Source organism: Sciurus vulgaris, assembly GCF_902686455.1.
Source record: "Sciurus vulgaris genome assembly, chromosome: 8".
In the NCBI taxonomy this organism is placed as follows: domain Eukaryota; kingdom Metazoa; phylum Chordata; class Mammalia; order Rodentia; family Sciuridae; genus Sciurus; species Sciurus vulgaris.
Window position 1 is genome coordinate 40,784,157 of NC_136468.1, and position 24,504 is coordinate 40,808,660.

A 24,504-nucleotide genomic window follows, 5' to 3' on the forward strand; every position below is an offset into this window, starting at 1 on the left:
GTGTTTTAATTTAGATGAAAATTTCAATAATATTTTTAAGAAAGAGAAAATAAGAGTAATCATTCTATTTAATGTTTCATATGTCTATACCATTGGGAAAGTTTATAGCTTTTTTCTTAATTAAAATAGGTGAAGAACACCGAGGCTTAAACTTGGCATTATCTTCCTGCCACGTGGATCTCCACCAGGCAACGTCCTGTGCGAACGGCACCTGTAGCCAAGCTTCCGTGTACTACACTGCTGTCAGAGATTTTTCCCAAGATGGAGACAGAGTTACCAACATTGTGGTACAACCTATAGTTAATGAGGATTTCCTGTGGAACAGCTACATTCCAGACAGCATCCAGGTCTACAAATTAAAAAATGATCTTCATAATTAAAACTTACAATGATATGTATATTTTATCACTGTACCTTATAAACTTTAATTTTAAAATAATTTGATGAATTATGAGTTTTAAGTCATTCCATTTTCAATATGTAAGACAAGAATTAATGAAAAATTCATTGCAGTTGTGATGAGTAATTCATTGTAACTATATAACAATTAATTATAATATCAAAAATGTCTTTGTTTTTAAGATCAGAGTCCAGGATGTCCCAACAGCTTATTGCTATTCATTTACTGACCCACATATAATTACCTTTGATGGCAGGTAATTTCCTAAGAGTTTTTTATTTTAATGGTTGTTGTTTGTTTTGGTTTCACTTTTTTTTTTTTATACAGCATTCTGTTTGATCATTTCTTAGTACTAGTTACTGAAAAATTAGAGATGAAGGCACATTTTGCCATCACTGATTTGTTTGAAGATACCAGTTTATTTGTATAGATTTTTTTTTCTTAAATCTAGTGTGTATATATATTGTTATATAGTTGTTAGCCTGAATTTGTAGAAATGAAATTTATGAAAAGGCAAGTTATTTTTCTTTGGCCATCTATTTGATTTTAATAACTTTATCATTTGCATAAGAAATGTTTACTGTGATGTACTGTGTTGTATACTTATATATAATGAAATAATCTTTAAGTTTTAGGAAAATAACACACTAGAATTTTTTAAAAAATGAATCACCTTTAATTTGTAATGAGAATACTCAGGGAAAAAACTATTACGAACTCATAAAAGCCTGAATGTTTACCTCTGTAGTTCAAGTAAAATGAGCAATAGGACCAAAAAATAATCTGAGCTACTCTGCTATTAATATCTGCATAGAAAGATTTAAATACAGTCATAGTATTCTGAGGGATTAGTGATACCATGTCCTTAAGGAAAACAATACTTTATTGTTGATTTGAAATTTTCTTCATGATGCCGGGTAGTTTTTTTTTTTTTTTTTTTTTTTTTTTTTTTTAATTGTAATGTGATCATTTTCAGTAAAGTCATTCAACATGAAGAATAGATGTAGAATCCCTCCAGTAAAAATGACATTCCACAGATCTGAGCAAGAATTGAGAAATTGTCAGAACTGATTCCTCATGCAAACTTTCTTTTGTGGTTATAATTGAAGGCTTTAGAGTTTGGGTGGAAAAATCCTCAAGAAACCATAATGGTGATGTATTTAATCTGACTTAATTCAACAAGATTAATTGTTCAAGAACTGGGTGACAAGCCATGTTCTAAGTGCTTGGGGGGGGGGTCAGTGATAGATTATCTTTGTTTTATAGAGCTGATCTCTGAATAGAGGAAAAGAGATATTAACACAATTAGTAAATAAGTATGTAGTAAGGCTGAGAAAGATAAATGCCTGAAGAAAACTAAATCAGGTAGAAAGGGAAGGCTGAATGTAGGTTTAGTAATTTATATTAAATTAGACTGGTCATGGAAGGCCATTGTGAGGGTAATGTGAACAAATACTCAAAGAAGACCAGGGAGACAGCCAAGTGCATGCCATTGGGCAAGCCTCCCTCCTCAAAGAGTGCAGCCTCTCTGGGGTGATGAAAAGTAAGAAAAGGGTAGTGGGAGAGATGCAGGTGTATTATTCAGTGCATACAAACAAATGCTTATGACCCAAAAAGGTGTTGAGAATCTCCATTTCTCATTCTAACATCAAAATATATTGAAAGCCTATAAATAAATGTAACACATACTATTGTGATGTTTTATAACAACTCCTAATGCAGTTGACTTTTGTTAACAATAGGGTATATGATAATTTCAAGACTGGAACGTTTATGCTTTATAAGAGTATGTCACGTGATTTTGAAGTCCATGTGCGTCAATGGGACTGCGGAAGCCTTCACTACCCTGTGTCGTGCAACTGTGGGTTTGTGGCCAAAGAAGAAGGAGATGTTGTTACTTTTGATATGTGCAGTGGTCAGCTACGTGAATCACAACCCTATTTATTTGTAAAGAGCCAAGATGGATCCAGCAATATCAAGATAAGTGAATCTTACTTAGGAAGAAAAATCACAGTATGTATAATTCTTTAGTATTAAAAATAGTTTTCTTTTTCTCATTTTGAATGAACTATTCATCTCTGTTAAATTAGGAGGTATCATAGATAGTATGTGGATTAACTACAATCTTAGAATGACTGTTTTTGCACCTACCACACAGAAGTAGACGTAGTTAAAACACTGTCAAACCTAAGTTGCCTTTTTTAATATTTCAGTATCATAATTTTGTGCATCATTTATAAAAATTATTTTTACAGTGTCTAATAAATGGCATATTAGGTGACAGATATAGTTAAAAATAAATATTGTCACTGGCTCTTTGCAGTGCCAAATCCGTGGATATTTGTCACCGCCTGCAGCAACAACTTGCACGGGTCTTATGGGTGGTGGAGTGGAAACTGAGGCACTTCTATCTTTCTCTTTAGTGCACTGCTTTCTTGCTTGTTTGTTTATAGAGGATAGAGGAAATGAGGTTTACTTGCTTTGAGAGGAGAGAGAGAAAGACTTTGCTTATCAGAGAGAAAGAGACTTTGCTGAAGAGAGACCTTGAGAGAAGGATAGGCTTTGCTTAGAGCTTAGAGGAAGAGAGACTTGCTACACCTCACTTAAGGTCTGCTGCTTACTGGTGCGTCCTGCATCCTGTGAACTAAGGGTGTGTCTACCTAAGGTGCCCTAGTGATGCGTCTCAGTTCTCCGCTCTGCGATCTGCCTTCCGCCGCTGCCCCTACTCGCTGCTGCCACGTGTCTCCTACTAGCTGCTGCTGCGTGTTTTTCCCTCTGGCTGCTGCCGCGCGTGTCCTAGCTGCTTTCGTGTGTCTTGCTGCTTTTCTGCTAATGGCTGCTGTGTCTCTGTCTCGCTCCGCCTACGCTTATATCACCTCCAGGAGGCGGAGAGCAGGGCCACACCTCTTAGGCAAAGATCAGGCACAATTAGGAGTGCTTGAGAACACATGCGCATACATTGTGTGCGTGGACGATAAAATCACCTGAGTGTGCTTATGTCAATTAACCTCCTCGCTGCCGATGTGATCAACATGGCACAGCCCCCAACAAAATATGAAGTAGCTAACCAACTTTTCAAGTGAATTTAACATGTTACTGCTTTAGGAATGGACTGGTAGATAAGTGGAAGAGAATGGAAAGTCAGGAAACATTTTCAAGATTATATATATATTCACTAACACTATTTTTTTGGTAGGGGTCCTGGAGACTGAACTCAGAGGCACTCGACCACTAAGCCACATCCCCAGCACTATTTTGTATTTTTTAATTAGAGACAGGGTCTCACTGAGTTGCTGAGCTCCTCTCTTTTGCTGAGGCTGACTGTGAACTTATAATCCTCCTGCCTTAGCCTCCCAAGCCACCGGGATTATAGGCCTGCACCACCCCACCCAACTCACTAACACTTTTTAAAGATAATATTTCATGTCTGTGAGCTAACAATTTGTATCTTATAGTCATGTTCATTTTCCTCTCATATTTCAATGAAGTAAATTCCAGGTAAGTATAGTTCAGACATAAATAAAAGTGTTCATACATATGTTTTATGATATTTTTTCAAGTGAACAATAACTTTTAGCATAATATATATTTTAATTCCATCTCAGAAACAAAAATGCAAATAAAGAATTAGGGAAAATATTTGCTAAATATGGTCAGTATATAAAAAAGATATCTCTAATGATATACTCACCATTCTATTGAGCAAATATTATACAATGATAATTCAGAAAGAACATTAATAAACATGTCTAAAAGTACAAATAACCAACAAAGATATAACAATGTTAAACACATTAGTAATCAAATCAATAAATACTGATCAAACATCTCATATAATATTGTCAAGAGTAGTGAGAGTAGAAATAAATAGTCTTTCTGGAGGGCATATACATTAATACAATCTGAACCTATCTATGTAGTTATTTTACAAAAATTTTGCTTGTGGAAATTGATTGCAGTAACATAATCAAGGATGCACATAACCTCAATGTTATTCCTTGTATCTCTTCTGATAAGAAGGTAACCTTACAATTAATCAGTAATTACTGAGAGGGGTCAGAAATATGAATTCTGTGGCATTCAAGTCAGTTCTTCTTTCAACTCTGAATGATTTGTATCAAAAGATGGTAACACTTCACTCCAGTTGTGATACTATGACACAATGCTCTGTTCCCTAAGATGCCACAGGGACATTATCAAACCTGTGGGGCTCAGAGGAAGGGGGCTTACATAATTTCTTCATAAGGTGCTCATGAGACTTCTCATCTGAAATCCTGGAACTCAGAAGGTAGTGGGTTGATACATTCGAAGTGATGTAGGGCACAACCTATCCACCAAGAATCCTATGGCCAGCATAAGTGTCCTTCCCATAGAAGAAGAAATGGAGGCATACCAAGATGCTTAGGTCCCTTCATGCTGCTATTTTTAGATTTAAGAAACTAAAAGGAGAACAAGAATCAGAGAAGCAAACACAGAGGTTGTATCTTTGTTGACTCTTAGAAGAGAGTTTTTCCTCATGTACATCCAAGTGGCTGGTCTGGGACAGGTGCTGTTCCCACAACAGAGAGAGGTGACTCAGAGTTAAATGACAAACGCTATTAGAGTCATTCAGGAAGTACCTTGTTCTGATTGCCAACTCCCCAGTTTGGTTTTAACGTGGCTTTCTAAATGCCAGCTTGCAGCAGGAGAATGCTGATTAGCTACAGGAGTATGAACTAATTCAGAAATATAGTGATCTGTGTAAATTAATTACTTGTGAGTCTAATTCCATATTAAATAACTATTATCAGAAACATAACTTGGGGGACGGGGGACATAGCTCAGTAGTACAGTAGTTGAGAGACCCTGGGTTCAATCCCCAGCACCAATAAAAGTAAAAAAGATAAACATTACTTGTAAACATTGTCCTTAAGATTTATAACTGTTTTCATTATATATCACATTTTGGTTTAAATTATTTAAAGAAAGGAGTTGCAAATAATATATATCAATAGAAATCAATAGGGGATTAAATTTCAAATCAGAAAAATGCAAAAATACATTATTTTAAAGTAAAGCAATAAAAAGAAGTTGTCCCCTGGGGGAAAAATCAGTATTTAATTCTGTTTCTGTAGGAGGAATGATGGAGTTTGCTTCTTATTCCTAAATAATGCTTTTTTCTTGATCCATATGGAATATTGCTATCACATCTTCTATTTATGTGTTGGTTTCTTCTGTATTTCAGATTTCATTTTCTTCTGGAGCATTTATCCGTGCTGACCTGAGTGAATGGGGAATGAGTTTAACCATTAGGGCACCTAGTTTAGATTACAAAAACACTTTAGGACTCTGTGGAACCTTTGATGAAAACCCAGAAAATGATTTCCATGATAAAAAAGGGGTCAAAATTGATCAACATTTTGATAATTGTGCTGCTTTTATTAATGAATGGAGGTAAGAAATAAACTAATTTTCATTTGTGATTGTATTAATATTAGACTTAAATATGAAGAGTCTCTGACTTTAGGCAACACATTTCTGGGGAAAATGCTCTTGTTCAAATAAGTTTTGTTTTCTGTTTTCCATCTGGAAGGATTTTACCAGGGAAAAGCATGTTTGACAGGATGCCAATTTCTCAGAGTTTGCCTAGAAAACTACCGTATTGTAGCTGCTCATCGGATAGTGCTACGAAGTACCCATTTTCTAATCATCTGGATGGTATTTCTCAACCAGAAATTGCCTCAGGTTGCAAAGACCTCCAACATGTCAGATTCTCTTCTTTGATACCAGAACTAGATGTCACCTCTGAATATATTAATTCAGAAGCACTTGTCGGGAGGATAAGCAAGCATACCCTTAGAGAAGTAAATAATTTGACTGTCTTACTGCAAGGAAAGAAGTATGTAGACCTAACCAAACGGGACTTAAATTTACAACATCCTGGGAATGAAAAGCAAGATGCACCAAAATATTTGGACAACGAGAAACATACGCAGGACCAGAGTAGCTATAGCCAAGAAATGAGGAGGAATCGACAAAACAGATGGAAACGGCAAAATTTCAATGAATTTCCTCCTTGGTTTGCTTTCCAAAGTCTCAGCCAGACCAACCTGGAACAGTTTAGTTACTTCTTCCCCGAGGACCACGCTGAAGATGTCCACCAAGAGTTCATCCCCTTGTGGCCCACGCCCTCTGGCCTTACCCACTACAGCACCTTGGAACTCTGTCAGCGCACTCTAGCCAACTCCAGCATAGGCAGGCTCTGTTTTGCCTTTCTTGGCAAAAGACTAGACCACGTTGTAGATATGTGTGTTAAGGACATTCTATTAAAAGATGACATTAGCTGGGCAGAAGCAGGTGTGGCCCTTCTAGAAAATGAATGTGAAAAGAGGATTTTGGAAGAGGGAAAATATAACACAGAAGAATATGGCAAGTCCATTGAAGCAATTCTCTCGGTATTAAAATGCCCCAATTTATGCAGTGGCAATGGGCAGTGTATGGAGTGGGGGTGTGCATGTCTCCCAGGCTTTAGCTCCTATGATTGCAGCAATTGGTATGGTAAGTAAACATTCTTAAACTGTAATATTGTACATGACATTTTTTTAATTTAATTGTTTTTATTTGTTCTAATTTTTTGTACATGACAGTAGAATGCATTTATCCATTTTGATAGATCATACATAAGCGGAGTATAATTTCTCATTTTTCTGATTGTACATATTGCAGAATCACATCAGTCATGCAATCATACATGTACATGAGGCGATAATGTCTGTTTCACTCCACTTTCATTCCTACCTCCGTGCCCCTTCCTCTTCTCCCTTCACTCCCCTCTACCTAAAGTAACTCTATTCTTCCCTATCTCCCCACTTCTTATTGTGAATTAGCATCCGCATATCAGAGAAAACATTCTGCCTTTGGTGTTTTGGGTTTGTGCATGACATTTGATTATGAAAGTATCTTTCTTCCCTTTTGATTTTAGTTATCTTAGGGCTCATGACAATTATATAATAATAAAAGACCCAAGTTTAAATGGTTAAGACATTAATAATTTTTGCAAAGAGTTTCGTCTCATTCAGAGAAAAATTGAACTTCCTGTAATTGCCTGGAAGGTGCACTGTGGTCTGGCGCTCAGAATCCTCCCAGACTCATCTCCTGCTGCTGTCACCCCTCATGCCACTGCTGCAGCCACTTTGGTCTCTACTGTTTTTGAAATTGCCAGACTCACTCTGCCTCCTGGCCTTTGCATGCAACCAGTCCTCCTACGTATAGAGAATAATTGTTTTCCCAGAACTCAACTTCAACATATTCTAAGCATGATCTTTATATGATCTTGCTAATCATGCTAGTTTGCTTAAAATTGTTTTTCTCTGACTCATCTACATAGTGGAAACTGTTTTGTCTCAAAATGTTAGAGAAAGAAGATTTTTAAATGTTGACTTGGTTCATTTAACCAGTAAATCAGGAATTCTCCCACAATCCCAATCCTTCCCTTTTCCATTTACACCCTCTTCCGTCTCAGTACAGACTTCACTCTGATTTCTCAAGTTAAAAACTTGCAGTTATTCACTTCAACTGCAAGTTTTAACTCCCTAGCAACAAGTCCAACTCTAGCTTCAAGGCATTTCATAATCTCTTTCCTTGTTACAAACTTAGTGAAAGCCACCATTATCTCTCACCTGGATCATCATAAATTCTCTCAAAGCTTATTTTCTATGTAGGAGAAGCCAAAGTGACCCCTTTGAAGTGTAAGTCAGATCACATTGCTTCTCTGGTTAAATCCTTCAAATGACTCGCCATATTTTTCAGAATGAAATCCACAATCTTTACATGGACTGGAAGACCCCAGATAATCTAAGGCTCCCCCACTCTCAGTTCATTGGCCACTTTTCCCCAAGCTCACTGCTCGTCAGCCACATTGGCTGCTTTGCTGTTCTCCCAGGCCTGTTCCTATCTCAGGACCTTTGCACTTACTGTTCTTTCTTTGGAACTTTCTTCCACCACACAATTTCATGACTAACTTCCTTCGTTTTTCTCTGTTCAAGTGTCATATTATCAGAAAATCTTTCCATGGTCATGCAGAATAAAGTATTTTTCACAATACCTCATAATCTTTATATCCCATAATATAATATAATATATTCTCTAAATTACTTAAAACATTGATGAATTTTATATTCATTTTTTTCATTTTCATACTTTTGTCCTCTCATATCAGAAAGTAAATTAGATGGAGGGGACTTGGTTTTGTTCATTACTATAACCCTTATAATAGCAGCATACACAAAGACATTACTAAAAAAAAAAAAAAAAAAACTTATTAGATGTCTGAAAGAATGAAAGAATAAACTAATCAAGGGATTTCCTTGTAAAACTTAAATGAAGAATTTTCAATATTTTAATTCATTCATGGCTAATGATACTATTTTATTACAAAATTATTTTTTCTAGAACCCATCTATATAACACAAACCAAAATGATATAAGCAAAATATATTTCACTGTAGTTGTAATTTTATTTCTTTCTTTTTTACTTTTTTTTGGGGGGGGTGGTATTGGACTCTGAGCCCAGGGGCACTTAAACAATGAGCCTCTTTTTATTTATTTTGAGACTGGAGCTCATTAAGTTGCTTCTCTGAATTACTGAGGTTGTCTTTGAACTTGTGATCCTTCTGCCTCAGCCTCCCAAGTTGCTAGAATTACAGGCATGTGCCGCCTTGCCAGCTTATAGTCATGATTGCTTAATACCTGTCTTTAATAGATATCAAATATCTAAATATTAATGAAGCCTGTATGTGTCAGCACTGGTAGCAACTGTAATGACATTGTTGACACTGTTGTTTGTTTAATGGTAGATGGTACTTCTTTTAATACCAGAATGCTCTTAATGTTTAATGGTTTAATTAATGCAAATAGTATATGGGGTGTACTTTGAAATATTCTTTTACATATGCTTTTTATTTGGGCTTTGAAGCATAATTATGTAGTTTCTTTGGAATTAAAAAAACATGTTCTATTTGTTATAATTGTTTTCCAAAGACGAAGTTCCTGAAATCACAGAGCTTGAGAATGCTGGATTCTGTGATGTTCAAAAGTATAATTGTACAATGGTGAGAATATTTGGTCAAGGCTTCAAACAATCACCTTCCATTAACTGTGAAGTTACTAAACTGCAGGTATGTAAAATAATTCGTAAATATTCAGATTAATTTTGTATTGAATTAATTTGTTCAATCAGACACACAATCCCAAAGGGTGTTAGGTCCACAGAGAGTGAACAGGAAGATGATTTAAGTTACTTAACCTTGAAAACTTCCATATTTGTAAGCTACCGAGAGCCGCTGCTGTTTGCCAATGGGCTGCTTCAAGCGGCTCCGGTTATGGAGGAAAACCACAGCTTTTTTCCCTTTTCATTTACCAAAATCCACCGCTTCTCGCGCTTACGGCCCGACCAGTGGGACAGAAGACACGTACTTCAAAGGTTCATCAAGCAGCTTCCCCTTTATTCAAATAACACCCTCAATATATAAGCAGTCTCATGCATAAGCAATTGTAACCAGATATGTCCATCCAATCCTGTTAAAGGTCAAGCAGTCACTCACTGGAGCATACATGTAAAGTATATCTGTCCACGCGCTAGGCAGCTGAACTGATTATCATACAGCCAATTGTAAACATGTTCTGCCCTTCTCCAGGCATAATCAGAATGCCGTTTGCTCTCTGCCAATCGCCATCTTTGGATGCACGTGACATAACCCTGGGCCCCGGGTTCCGCGGGCCACAACTCCCCCTTTCTGTTTATAAAAGGGACCGTGCCTGTCTTAGGTTGTCCACAGCAGAGCAACATCCTTACCCGTCATTGGACAATGAGACTCTAGCCCTCATTTCCTGTCTTAGGTTGGTATGAGCTCCCCATGAATCTTACCCATCATTGGCTACCGGTACAGCATAATAAACCAGAATTGGGGGGATGGGCCAGCATCAATTGCGACGGGAGCTTGGCGAATAATGGTTATTTATCTGCACGGATGTATATGCATTTTGTATATGCACAGGACAGATACAACACACCAGAGACCTCCCCTGGACAAAACCCCAAACCATTCTTTTCCCCATAGAACAGTGGACCGCAGAAATGTGGCCAAATGTAAAAATAGAGGAATTGGTAAGGGGTACAGATAGGGCTGCATCTTCTATCCCCCATAGTTCACGCAAGTCTCCTCCATTAATTTGGCGAGAATTCGCCAGCACCATCAGCGGGAGAAGTCTCCTCATCTTCTTCCTGTTTTTGGATCTCTGTTGAGGCCTTGACCAATCTCTCCGGCACCCAAATCAGCGATTGTGCATCCTGTGGGAAAACACACACAGACCCTAGGGTCCAGATTAATACTGGATCTGGGCCTTTCCATTGTCCTGATAGAATGTCCTTCCAGAGCACGTGAGGTAGATGCTTTTTATTAGGCTCTGAATGATGGTCAGCAGCCGATTGGCCCTCAGAATCAAGATTTAAAAATTTAAAATGAACAAGACAACAGACAGTTTGTCTTTTGGGGATCTGAATGATGCCCCTATTCCCCCTTTTTGTTTATAAAGCATGTTTTTAAGTGTTAAATGGGCACACTCAACAATGCTTTGTCCAGTAGGATTATAGGGAATTCCTGTGACATGTTGAATACCAAAGGTGGAACAAAATTGTTTAAAGGCCTGGGACATATATCCAGGACCATTATCTGTTTTAATTTGTTTGGGAACTCCTAGGATGGAGAAAGAGTGTAAACAGTGTGTTATTACATCTTTGGTTTTTTCTCCAGTAAGAGCAGAGGCCATAATAAATCCTGAAAAGGTATCAATAGACACATGAATGAATTGTAGTTTTCCAAATTCTGAATAATGAGTTACATCCATTTGCCAAATATGATTGGGCTGAAGCCCTTTTGGATTTACTCCTAATGAGGGGTTAGGAATAAATATAACACATTTAGCACAAGACTTGACTATGTCCCGAGCTGTTGCCTTAGTAATTTTATAGCGTGTGCATAGAGTGGAAGCATTTACGTGAAATTTGGAATGAAAAATTTTTGCATTTTCAAGAGTATTAAAGGTGTGTGGGTCTCTGGTGGCCATGTCTGTTAAATCATTGTGTAAACTTAAAGGACCTGGAAGGCCAGTATGAGCCCAAACATGCCCAATAAAAAAAGGATTTTTTTCTGTTCCAAATAAGTTTTTGTAAACTTTGCAAATATTTAGTAATAGTGGAGGTGAGGGAAATCATACCAGTTAATTCTAAATTTTGAACAGCATTAACAACGTATTTGCTATCAGAGAATAGTTAAAAGGTTCATGGTGGGTTTTGAATACTTCTATAGCTACTAATAGTTCCATTTGTTGTGCAGATAGAGTATTAAACAACAATGTTTCTGTAACATTATCTATAGTAATAGCACCCATACCATTTTTTGATCCATCAGTAAATATAAGGGTAGCTCCTGTAATAGGTTCTTTTCGGGTGACTTTAGGAAAAATTATAGGATGTTGACTCCAAAATTGGAGAAGAGGATCAGATGGCAAATGATTGTCAAACACAGCAGAAGTACTAGTAAAGACTATAGCCCATGAATTTGAGTTATTAATAAGATATTGTATCTGATCAGTAGTGTATGGAGTAGTGATAGTTGAGGGATGTGATCCAAAGGTGGAAAGGGATACTTTTAATGCCTTAAGGATTAATTCTGCCACAGATTCAGTAAACAAGGCTAAGACCTGTTAGGGGCATAATTTATGTGAACCCATAGAATAGGACCCTTTTGCCAAAACACTCCTATGGGTAACTTATTTGTGGCCAAGACAATGAATGGCTTAGTTAGGTCAATATGATCAAGATGAGCCTTTTCCATAGCTGTTTCAACAAGCTTGAGAGCTGTTCGAGCCTTAGGGGTAAGTACTTGCTTAGAAAGAGGGTCAGAATCACCTTTAAGAATATCAAACAGGGAGCCCAAACTTGAGGTGGGTAAATGAAGGTAAGGTCTAATCCAATTAATATCACCCAAAAGTTTTTGAAAATCATTTAAAGTTCTAAGCTCATCCACCCGAACGGTAATTTTTGCAGGTTTAACCATAGTTTGATTTATGATAGATCCCAGGAAGTTTTTGGTGTCTGTGATTTGTACTTTATTAATGGCAATATGTAAGCCCATCTTTCAAGTGACTTTAGTAAGGAATTATAACATTGCTCTAAGACAGGTTTTTCCTTATAAGCTAGCAATATATCATTCATATAAGGATAGATTAAAAGTTGAGGGTTAATTTGTTGATACACACCGGGTGGAAATTAATCTGATTACCTTGCCCTTCATATGGTCCTTGGCCTGTCAGCATGTTTAGATTCCACTGAGGATTGCCCGCAACTGCATTATGTCAGGCAGTATCAGGACATTTAACTCCTGTTTAGCCACCTTCCATTTTAATATGGCTGTGCTTTTGTTAGAATTGGAAGCCATACCCAATCCCCTTAAAGTCTGATCTGCCTGTTGAAGTGGCAAGGCTTTGGGCCATTCTGTCATTTTGATAATACTTTTGTCAGCCCCAGTATCTAATAAGCCTTCAAAACTTTTGCCTTCTATCACTAACTTTGTCATAGGCCTATCTTTTAAACCCCATGTTAACATGACCATATTTTGGCCAGTAGAACCTAACCCTTTATTTCCCTTAATAATATTTTTTGATGGATATTGATCATAGCAACTGGGTAAGACCAACAATTGTGCTATGCGATCACCCTGAGCTATTATTGCTACACCTCTTGGTGAAGAAGCAAGGATTTTTATTTCTCCCGTAAAATCAAGGTCTATAACTGAAGGGACAATATTTAATCCTTTTAAAGCAGAAGAACTCTTCCCCAGAACTAGTCCCACTGTTCCTTTAGGTAATGGGCCAACAACCGAAGTAGGTATTGGCTATACTCCCATCTCTGGAGTTAATACTGCTCTGGTGGAGGCACAGAGGTCTATATCTAATATTTGATGATCTCTCTGATTGTTTTGATCTTCAAATACTGGGAGTATTGGGAACACTGATTGAGATTCTACATCAGCCCACTGTCTGGGGGCCTCCCCTGTGCAGCAAGTAAATGCGCCCTTACAACTTGAAAAAGGGCGAAAATGTGGATTATATGCCGGAGGGCGTGGCGTGGTAGGGGTTAAATGCCACTGAGGTAACTTCTTTTCCGGCTCTGTCTCAGATTGCTCCTGTTCCTCAGAGTCTGAACATCTACTTTCTGTTTCAGAAGCTTGATTTGATTGTTCTTTTTCTACAATTTCTAATATCTTTTCCCCTTTTCTTAACTGTTTTTGAGATTTTGGTTTTTTGGAAGTCAGACAAAAATGAACTAATGTACACAAAGCTATAACAACAACAAACAGAAACCAAACAAGAAAAGGTAACACAAACATTAATTTACACATATTTGTTATGGGACATCCTTTGCTGTCTCTTGGGACAGTCTTTCAATATATTCTCTCTCTAGGAGAATCTTCAGTTAATATTCCCTCTCTAGGGGAACCTTCAGTTAAAACCTTAAGGTAACCGTTTCCTCAAATAGGGAAACCTTCTCATTAATTACGCTAGCAAAACTGTTTTTTATATACCTGAGCACTCAACCATTTCCCAGTTCGATCCTCGTTTGATCTCAGTCCAGGCCACCAATTACCAAGAACCGCTACTGTTTGCCGACGGGCTGCTTCAAGTGGCTCTGGTTATGGAGGAAAACCACAGCTTTTTTCCCTTTTCATTTACCTAAAACTGCCGCTTCTCGCACTTACGGCCCGACCAGTGGGACAGAAGACACGTACTTCAAAGGTTCATCAACCAGCTTCCCCTTTATTCAAACAACACCCTCAATATATAAGCAGTCTCATGCATAAGCAATTGTAACCAGATATGTCCATCCAATCCTGTTAAAGGTCAAGCAATCACTCGCTGGAGCATACATGTAAAGTATATCTGTCCACGCGCTAGGCGGCTGAACTCATTATAATACGGCCAATTGTAAATGCGTTCTGCCTTTCTCCATGCATAATCAGAATGCCGTTTGCTCTCTGCCAGTTGCCATCTTTGGATGCATGTGATGTAACCCTGGGCCCTGGGTTCCGCCCGCCACAGTAAGCTTTCTTGAAGTATTTTCCATTATATTAATTGAGCTATTGACCACTATTTTCAGTCATAATAACAAAAAAGTAAAAGACTATCAAGCTTGAAATACTGAGGCATCTTTATTTTCAAATTGCAAAACCACAAAGAATGGAGATCCTACATGAACTGTAAGGTCCAGAGACATAAATGTTTCCCTTTACAAATCAAAACATGAGGGCCAATTGTGTATTTCCTTTACTATGGATTTCAGACTGGAAAGTGTCACCCTCCCCAAATTAGCATTTTTCTTCCTTGAAGAAAAAGCTAATATGATATGAGCATTCAGTGTGACTATTAGCATAGCAAATTATACCTTATTTTTGATGATTATTTATATGGTCTTCCTTTTCTTTATTCAAGTAGAATTTTTATTTTATGGGCAGCTCTTTGGGTGAGCTGAAAGTTAAAATAGTAAATAGTATTTTAACATTCTTCTTATGCAGGCTTGAACCTCCTCTCACGCTCTACTCCAGTTCTATGCTGTTCATGCATCCGTGACTTTTCACACACTTTCCTCTCTGGCCATCCTAAATCACACTCTGTTTCTGCTTCCAGCATTCACATGGTGGGCTCCTTTTTACTTCTAGATACAGAATATCATCCCCCACCCTTTTGTTTAAACCTTTGACAAAGTTGGATTTGATAGCTTAGTTCTTATTATGCTGTATTTGAATCTCAGTTGTGATAATAAAATTATATTTGTCTTTTCCTTTGTTCTCTTCATCAGAATATCCTCAGCACATAATAGATAATAAGAAACTATTGATGAGTAGAACCGTGTTTATTCCTTAGTTGGTGTAGACCTTTCCTCAGAGGGATGGAAATGATCACAAAATCCCCAGTCATTGGCTGGAGTCTGTTTACGCACAAGAAACCAAGGGACCCTATATCCTCTAAGAGTAGGTGTCATGACTCAGACATTCTTCTCATCCTTCTGCTAGAGGAAAATCACTGGCAGAAAGCTACACACCTCCATAAACATGCAGTGAGTCACTGTCAGTTACCTGTCTGCAAGACATTTCCTGGGAACCATAGCCTAGTGTTCTTGTCTTCCTTTTCTTTTACTTCAGACCCACAATTTTGCAGCAGCTGCATATTGCATGACTGATTGTGAATGGTTGGAAACATTCTACAATAATTTTTTTCAAAAGTATAAAATTTGGCAACAAAATATATTATCCTAGTTTTCTATGTCGTTATCAGCACTCAGAAAATTATTCTGGCTGTTCCTCCCTAGACACCAATGCATTTTCAATGCTGAAAATTAATACTTAAAGTGTAACTTACACATGAGATACCACTAAGCTATTATATATGGACTGGATAAAATTTTACTTTCAAATTACATCAAGAAGCTTGAGCAAAAACAATCTTTATTATGAAAATGATACATTTTTTTACAGAATCAAGGAAAAAGTTGTAGCTGAATTCTCAGGAAAAACTTGAAGTTGGGACTTGGACAACACAAAGACTTAGCATGTGCACATTTGGATATGTGTGTATCTATTTGTCTCATTTCTTCTATTCTTTGCCCCCCCGCCACCATCTTATTATATCCTGGATTTCTCCACATAACAGAAAATCATGACTGTCAACAGGTCTTGAATGCCAAGTTATCAAAGACAGACTGGTCCTACATCCTTTTTGGTACAAAGTTTAAATATCTCAAGTAATTGAAGCACTGGTTCAGCTTAGGGCCTCCTTAGACCAGACAGGTGTATGCAAGGAGGTGAGCCATATAAGAAGGTGGGAATCTGTGGGGGTCCTCTCTGCTACAGTTTGAGTGGACAAGAAAGGGGGTAACTGCTGGAGGATGATGTTGGCTATATATCACTCAATTTCCCAAAAAATTTATCTACTCTTTTTAAATGAGAGGGGGCATGGCCGTACCAGCTCTGGCCTCTAACAATGAGTTGCCCAACTCTCTTTTATTTATATACACAGGTAAAAGAGGTGAGGACTGGGAGGAGCTTCTTCTGTGATGGACAGTACAGGGTAGAGTTAGGGGAGCCATTCTCTTAAGGGGGAATATTCCAGGAGACAGGGAACCACTCCCACGCAGCACCACATGCTTCCTGGCAATACCTAGAAGCCAGGTATCTGTATCCCATGGCTCAACATAGTCTTATTCTGCTAAATAAGGATGGCTACCCACAGAAACCCTTGGAGGAACCATGCAGATTGAGGGCAGAAAGGGCAGTTTCAAGCAGAAGGAGAAGTTGGGTAATTTTGCAGATGAGGGTGCTTCTGGTCAGAAATACCATCCACTGCCTCAAGTACAAAGTCAAGTGTGTTTTCTCTTGCTCCAAGAGTTATTGCAGCATGACTCATTACATGTGGCCGATATCAGTAATTCCTTTGATTTGAACCACCAGGAAATGCATGATTTCCTAGGAACACTTTACATCAATTTAGGATGTATACTTTTTTACCATTTTGAATTAAAACTCATTCTCACTGTGAATTTTGTTTCCTTGTTATACAGTCCATTATACTAGGCTTATATTTTAAAATTTGTATTTTGATCATATGCAATTTACTAGCAAAAATATTTTCATAATTGTAACACAAGTTAACAGCTTTCCCATTATGTCTTCAGTATAATAGCAGTAAATGGGTTCTTGGAGAACCTGTCTATGCACAGGCAGTTTTTCAGAACAGCAGAACTGTTGATTGTCAGCTGCCCACTGATGTCCAGCAGTCTGATACCATGGATCTGATGGATAAGAAACCAATTATGAAGTGGCAATTAAAGGTAAAAAATAAAAAGATATCCTCATATTTATAAGCAAATTAATACTTACATACACATTTTCATAATGAATTTGTGAGACTACATTTGGAACAAATTATCTTATTGTAGAATTACATCTTACAGGTATCTAATGATGGTTATAAATTCAGTAATTCAAAAATAATGATCATATATGATGGTGCCTGTCAAGTTTGCGGTCTCTACAAAAATGACTCATGTGCTATAAAGGTATGTCTCTTTTCACTTATTTTCACATTTACATCATAGATATTTTCATTTCCCATGGCATATCAACTGTAGTTTTTTTTCACACTCATATGAGAAAGACTATTGGAGAAAATAATCTTCAAGTGCACATAAGGTTAATTTTAATATTTACTCTTCCTATAACTCCTGTTGAGTGGTGAAAAACATTTTGAAGTGGCAGATTGCTTATTCCTAAAAACAAACAAACAAACAAACAACAGCAAAAAATATATATCTTTGTGGTTTGTGGTTAGCTAGTTCTCTTTGTGGCAAATGGTATATGTTTGAGTAGAGTTTGTAAAGTGTATAAGGTTAGCACTTTTATAGAGAGTTTTCTGGCATCTAAATTTTTTGTGCCATTTGAAAACTTACCACTTGATGAATTACAGAACAATAGCCTCACTCTCTTAACCTATATCCAGACAGCCTCACTCTCTTAACCTATATCCAGACGGCTGAGTTTATTCACACAGCTTTCTTCCATGTGCATTGCTAACCACCTTCAACTAGTATCACTTGAATTTTCAAAACCAAGGAACTCATCAAGTATGTGGTGCACACCTGTGAACTCAGCTATTCAGGAACTGAAGGCAGGAGGATCACAAGTTGGAGTCAGCTGGGACAACTTAAAATAATGTCTCAAAATTTAAAAAATGAAAGATCTGGGAGTGTAGTTCAGGTGGTAGAGATCCCTGAGTTCAATTCCCAGTATTACAAAAAATAAACCTTCAAAAAGTATATTTTTCTAAATTTTAAATCTTTTTTCCCTTGAGATTGATCAGGTTATTTTTTATTGTTGAGAAATTATTGGATTTTTATTTTGCATCAATATTTCATTTCTACATGTTCTTAAATACTTTTAAGAACATTGTTATTTAATGTCTTATCCTCTTAGGGCTATTCTAATTTTTTTGCAAGTTTCAAAATTATATCAAAGGAGATTTTTCTAAAATGAGCAAAGTTTATATTTCCTGAATAAAATTTGGTCTACTTCCCAAGTTAAAAATGATTGCTGTATTTAATGTCATTTCTCTGTGTTACAGCATTTCTTTCAACTATTTTTTTTAATGATACCTATTATGAAGTGTAGATAATGACCCTTCGGATGTGTGGTCTAGTATAGTGGGCTGTTAGGGAAGAGGAATATGTATAAATTAATGTGATTTTTTTTAATGTACAAAAGTGAAAAGTAGTCAAATAAATAAATTTATTTTCTTTCTTTTTTTAGATAGGGTCTTCTTGTTACCCAGACCTTGATCTTGATCCCCCTGCCTCACATCCCAACTAGCTAAAATTACAGGTGTGCACCACCACACCCATCTCTTTTTTCTTCATTAATAAAATGAAGAACAAACACTCAAACACTCCCAGCATGAATTTTGGTAGTGAAAAAGACAAAAAAAAAAAAACAAAAAAAACAAATAGAGAGAGAGGTTTTCCCCAACATTATTTGTAAGCTATAATTTTGCACAGATACAACTTACATGCATTTTCTTATTCTTCCAAATTGATAAGTTCCCTAGGCATTTAAACAGATAGGAAATAATTTGAATTATGACCTGGATTTGTGATCATAAGGTATGAAAAAATGTTTTATAATCAAAATGGAGTTATTATATACTTTCATTGGAATTATCAGTATATGCTGTTATCAATCTCTGTACAGGATTTTTATGTCCTAACTATAACTTTTGTCTATTGATGTTTTCCTTTTTAAAAAATTTCTTCTAGGAGAATGTTTGCATTATTGATGGACTCTGCTACACTGAAGGAGATAGAAATCCTACCAGTACTTGTTTGATTTGTCGATCCCAAATCTCAAAATTTACTTGGTCATTTTTAGAAAGTAAGTTTTTCTTTGTTAATCCAAATTCCTACATAAGATTGTTTTAAACTACAAGTTACATAAATGTATTTAAGGTCAATGAACACGGTATTTCATTTCACATCTTAATGCTTACTTTACTTTGCTGCAAGGACATATAAATTGAGAGGATATTTTAATATACAGTCCTGCACCAGATAATGTCATTTTGGTCCACCACAGTGTACATATACAATGGTAGACCCAGAAGGTAGGTCATCCAGTAATGTCATACCTGTTTTAGGTCTTTCTTTTCTATTTTTTTTTTCCCTTTGGAAGCACTCTCTTTGATGACACAATGACAAAATTGCCTGACAGTGCATTTCTCAGGACTTATCCCTGTCATTGAGTGGCACATGACTGTATAAAAATTCCTATGATCATACTGTTATAGAATATGAGATATTTATTTTAATGCTGGATAGGGAAAGCAATGTGATTTAATCATAGAAGAAATGGGTATTGTTAATTCAGTTACACACCATTTCCTATTCCTAGCCTTAATTCTGTCAGTTTTCTGAGAAAGTATTTAACCACTGAAATTCTAGAGGATATGAATTTATCACTTGTTAAATAAGGTATCTGGACTTCTAACACTACTATTCTGTGATGCTATGAATATAATATTGGATACAAATAATATTGAGATTCTTTATTTCATCCATACAGCATTCCAAATTGTGTACCTGATGCCAGATAAATTTTTCACTTTCCTAAACACAGCTAGATATGATTCCACATGGATGCCCAAGTTCTCTTTCCTCATGGGATGATCAGGCATTATTAGATGCAGTGGGACATGATTATTCCCTGATGCCATGTAATTTTATCTGAGTCATAAAACTTTATACAGTACTTTATGATATCATTAAGCTTGTCATTATATGTGTAAATTTCATTACTATGTTAGATCATTTGCCAGATGATTCACTACTTAGGTGTAAGACTCATGGAATATTTTTGGAAGACAAGGAAATTTAAAGAAAAAAATTAGTGCAAGAGGCAAGGAGGATGCAATATAACTTCTGAATTAGTGTCTGTTTTAATGACTATGATATAATTGATTCAGTAGGGAGCCTTAATGTTTAAAGATGTAAGGGGTCATAAAATATCACGTTTCCAACCCCATGGTATTGAGGATGAGGAAATTAGTATTGATAAGTTAAACTGCTTGTATAAGGATACACAGGGGCAGAACGGGAGCCAGAAATACATTCTCTTGGCATCAGTGCACCATGGACCCAAGAAGAGTGTTTGTGACCAGTATGATGTAGTGTGGCTTTTTATTCACTTCCTAAGCCAGTGGGCAAGAAAGACAGGTAGTTTTTGAAACATAAGATATAAAAAGACAGTTTAAATTGTTTCATGAGCATAAAGGAAACTCTCCCTATCCCCTGACATAGCCACTTTACTAGTATGTAATCTCAGCCACCAGAAAGACCTCAGAGGAACAGGAGATTGGCATGACTGGTGGCTCCCAATTGTTACAACTTGGGGACATGCACAGTGGGGAGAATTCTGGGGACTCAAATGAGGAATGCAGTCAGGGGTAGTTAAAGGAGAAATAGAGAAAGGGATGTGCAGAGGGGGAAAGGGAGGCTGAAAGAGACAAAAGTACAGAGAGAGAGAGAGAGGTAGAAGGAGAGCTTGCAAGCACATGCAAGCTGTGAGATGATCAATAGTAAGAAGTAACTTAAGACAGAAGAGGAGGTGCATCCTGACTGGGCAGTGCAAATTTGCTTGTGTATTTTATGCTGTCCAAAATGTTTTCACACTCTAATAGCAAAGTTTGAGTTCTGCACCTGTCAGTTACTTTTATATTTTCTTAGAATAGGGTTGATTATTCAGTCTGTTTAAAAATGAAAGCAACTAAGAGAACTGTTAGCAGAGCTCTGTCTTTATCAAAATGCTTGCCTCTGTGGGAGCTCTCAGAATCACACTTCTCCTCATACAAATATTTTTAAGTTGTAGTGGTGTAAATATTAAAATATACAGTTTTTGAGCTGATATTTGTCTTAAAGACATCTATTTTAACATCATATAGAACAAGTCAGAATATTTAGGTATCTTTGATTTTTTTCATTTTTAAGATGAATATTTTATCATTTGGAATTATGAACATAAATCTCTTTTTTATTGAGTTGTAGAAAGAATTCAAGTATTGCTTGCTCCAGGGATTTTTGTACAATAAGGGTTACTATTCATTAATGATAGGAATTTATGCATTCAGAGAAGTTGTTAAGCAGTCAAAGAGCATAACTTGGTCTTCATTGGTTTTACTGAGGAAAGACTGACTTCTCTAACATATTGGAAATTTTTCACAAATTTTCACAGACAATGCAAGAACTGGATAAAACAGGTTGTCTTTAAGCTAAGGCAAAACCATTCTAAACAACTGTTTTCATTGTTTAAAAAACATCACTGAGTTTTTAAATGAACCACAAATGAACTCTGTAATATAGTAGCCTTTTGCTTTAAACGTTAATAGACTTTTAAGTCATATTATTTATAGGCTAAATTTTATGTACTTGAAGAGTCATGTTGAATCATAATTGAAATCTAAGTAATGACCTTACATATGATTATACATTAAATTTCAAAAACAGCATTCTCTTCATAATGCATGACTTCTCTGTGGGGGCTGGGAGGTCTTAAATAAAGAGTAGAAGAAACCAAATAATGAGCCAGGTAGACATATAATGTATTTCAAATTAAGTCATTTGAACTCTTAATCTGCATTTATTTTAGGCAAAAACTGTCAGGAAGATACTGATGAGTGTGAATCCGGACCTTGCTTTCCAGGAGTAGAGTGCCTCAATACTTTTGGTTCCTATCATTGTGGTTCATGTCCAGAAAGATTTTATGGTGATGGAAAAACCTGTCATGGTAAAAATCTATTTTCTGCTGTGAGATATTTTCTGCTGCATTTAATTAGCTCAAATCACTCAATTCCATTCTCTTTCTTACACACTCATTTGGTACATATGCAGTAAGTGTTGTGCACTACACTAGATGCACGGGATACAAAGATATATCAGACATGTCCTCTGAATTAATAGGTTAGGGTGCAATAGCAGTAATCCTTTAGTACAATATAGTATTCTGTGTCTTGTGATTGAAGAGCCTGCAGGGACTAGCTGGAATCCTACATGATGCTTTGTGTCTATCTGGAGGGATAATGAAAAATTTTTAAAAGGAGATGTCTAGACTATAGTAGATACACAAGAGCTTAACCTGATATATGAGATCAGAGAGTAAAAAGCATTAGCAAGAAGAAGGAATAGGCTGAGCAAAGGCCCAGGGGCATGTAACATCACAGCATACCCTGGGCACTGAATAATTCAGTCTGCCTATAATACCACAGGCCAGGAGAGCTGCTGCAAAAGTTGAAGCTGGAGAGTAGACAGCATGCAGACCAGAAGGAGTCCCTTAAAGTTTTGAAATAAGAGAGAAACATGATAAGACTTACATTTGAGAAAGTTTACTTAAGTAATGTAGAGAATAATTCACTTATGGGTAAGAAACTGTGTACACCTGAAGGTGGGAAGAAAAGCCAAGACAGTATTTCAAATAGATGGAGGTATTCTGCCTTAAGGTAAGATAATGAGAAATGAAAAAGATGCTAAAGAAGCAAGCTGATAGTACTTGGTCAGTGACCAAGCATGGAAGAGTCATTAAGTTGCAGTTGTTTGATTTAAGTGAATGGTATGTGGAATTGGCACTCACATTGTGTGCTGTGTGAACTACATTCCACTAAAATTCTGACATTGAAGTCCGTAAGGTTATAGAAGGTGATAAGAGTGAAGTACTGATCCAATAGGATTAGTGTCTTATAAGGAAAAATACCAGAGAACTCTTTTTTTTTTTTTCTCTGATTTATCTTGGGATTGGACCAGGGAGCATTCTGTGTGTGAACTTCATCCCCAACCCTTTATATTTTTTATTTTGAGGCACAGTTCCACAAAGCTGATAAGGCTGCCCTCAAACTTGGCAATCCTCATACCTCAGCCTCCCAGGTGCTTGGGATTATAGCGTTGTACCACCAGGCATGTCTATCTCTGACACATGGAGAAGGTCCTCACATGAAACAAAACAGGCCAGCACTTTCATCCAGAATGTCCCAGCCTCCAAAAGAGTAAGGAAGTAAATTTCTGTTGTTTAGGTCACTCGTTCTATGATTTTTTATTATGGCACCTTGAGCTGACTAAAACATCTATGCAACATACAGGAAAAGTAGTGGGTTTGGAGAATAATGATAGTAAATTCAGTTTGGTTTCAACGAGACTGAATGACAATGGAACATCCACATGAAACTCAGAGAGAGAGGATTAAGTAAAATATATGGTTATTATGGTCGGTCATCAACTCTGGGTTGGCATTACCCAGGGAGAATTCAGAGGAAAGAGGACCAAAAAAAGTTGAACATCAGTATTTTAAAAGATTAAAAGAGAAAAGTGAGTTATAGAAGACAAAATCAAAGAACTACATCTCTGGTGTAATTGAATGAGATCTATTCTAATGAAAAATAGATATTAATGATATATATCACCTTAAGCTTCAAATTGGGTTGAGTGTGTCTAGCCCTGGAGGTGACCACTATGAGCACACAGTGCAACTGCTCCCATGTCTTCTTCAGTATCCAGTTCCTAATATTAACACTTTCTACTCTCTAACATTCCTCCTTTCCAAACAAAGAGGACTGTTCCCTCAATAAAACTTTTATCAAGTGGACTTTAAGATGAAAACAAGTTGAACCCAATCCCATTATATACAAGTGACTAAGAACTTTCCTAACATTGTCAGAGATGATTTGTGTATTTCACAAAGATTCTTATTGCTGCAAAAGAATTGGTTGTTGTTGGTTACTTAGTTATGGTCGGCACCAGAGTTTGAGGACTATAAAAATAAGCAAAGCAAGGTTTGTATTCTTAAGGTTAGTGCTAACTAGTAGGAGAAAGGCATGCACAAGAGCCAATAGCACAAAGGACAAAGTCCTGGGAGAGAACCCAGGTAAACTAGATAGATTTGGTGTGTGGGTGCTACTGAAGAAACCTCTCTTACTCAGATCAGGTT

The 24,504-nt window shown here is 36.7% G+C and overlaps 1 protein-coding gene across 1 annotated transcript in view; it reads left to right on the plus strand.

Moving 5' to 3' along the window:
• Positions 1-24,504, plus strand: part of VWDE (von Willebrand factor D and EGF domains) — an 86,034-nt gene that overhangs the window by 41,923 nt on the left and 19,607 nt on the right. The window contains exons 8-17 of the mRNA XM_079152061.1: positions 130-347; positions 583-656; positions 2,143-2,413; positions 5,625-5,833; positions 5,973-6,937; positions 9,419-9,555; positions 17,166-17,321; positions 17,445-17,549; positions 19,299-19,413; positions 22,180-22,317. Of these exons, the coding sequence (XP_079008187.1) occupies positions 130-347; positions 583-656; positions 2,143-2,413; positions 5,625-5,833; positions 5,973-6,937; positions 9,419-9,555; positions 17,166-17,321; positions 17,445-17,549; positions 19,299-19,413; positions 22,180-22,317 (2,388 nt within the window). The remainder of the gene's footprint in view (positions 1-129; positions 348-582; positions 657-2,142; positions 2,414-5,624; positions 5,834-5,972; positions 6,938-9,418; positions 9,556-17,165; positions 17,322-17,444; positions 17,550-19,298; positions 19,414-22,179; positions 22,318-24,504) is intronic.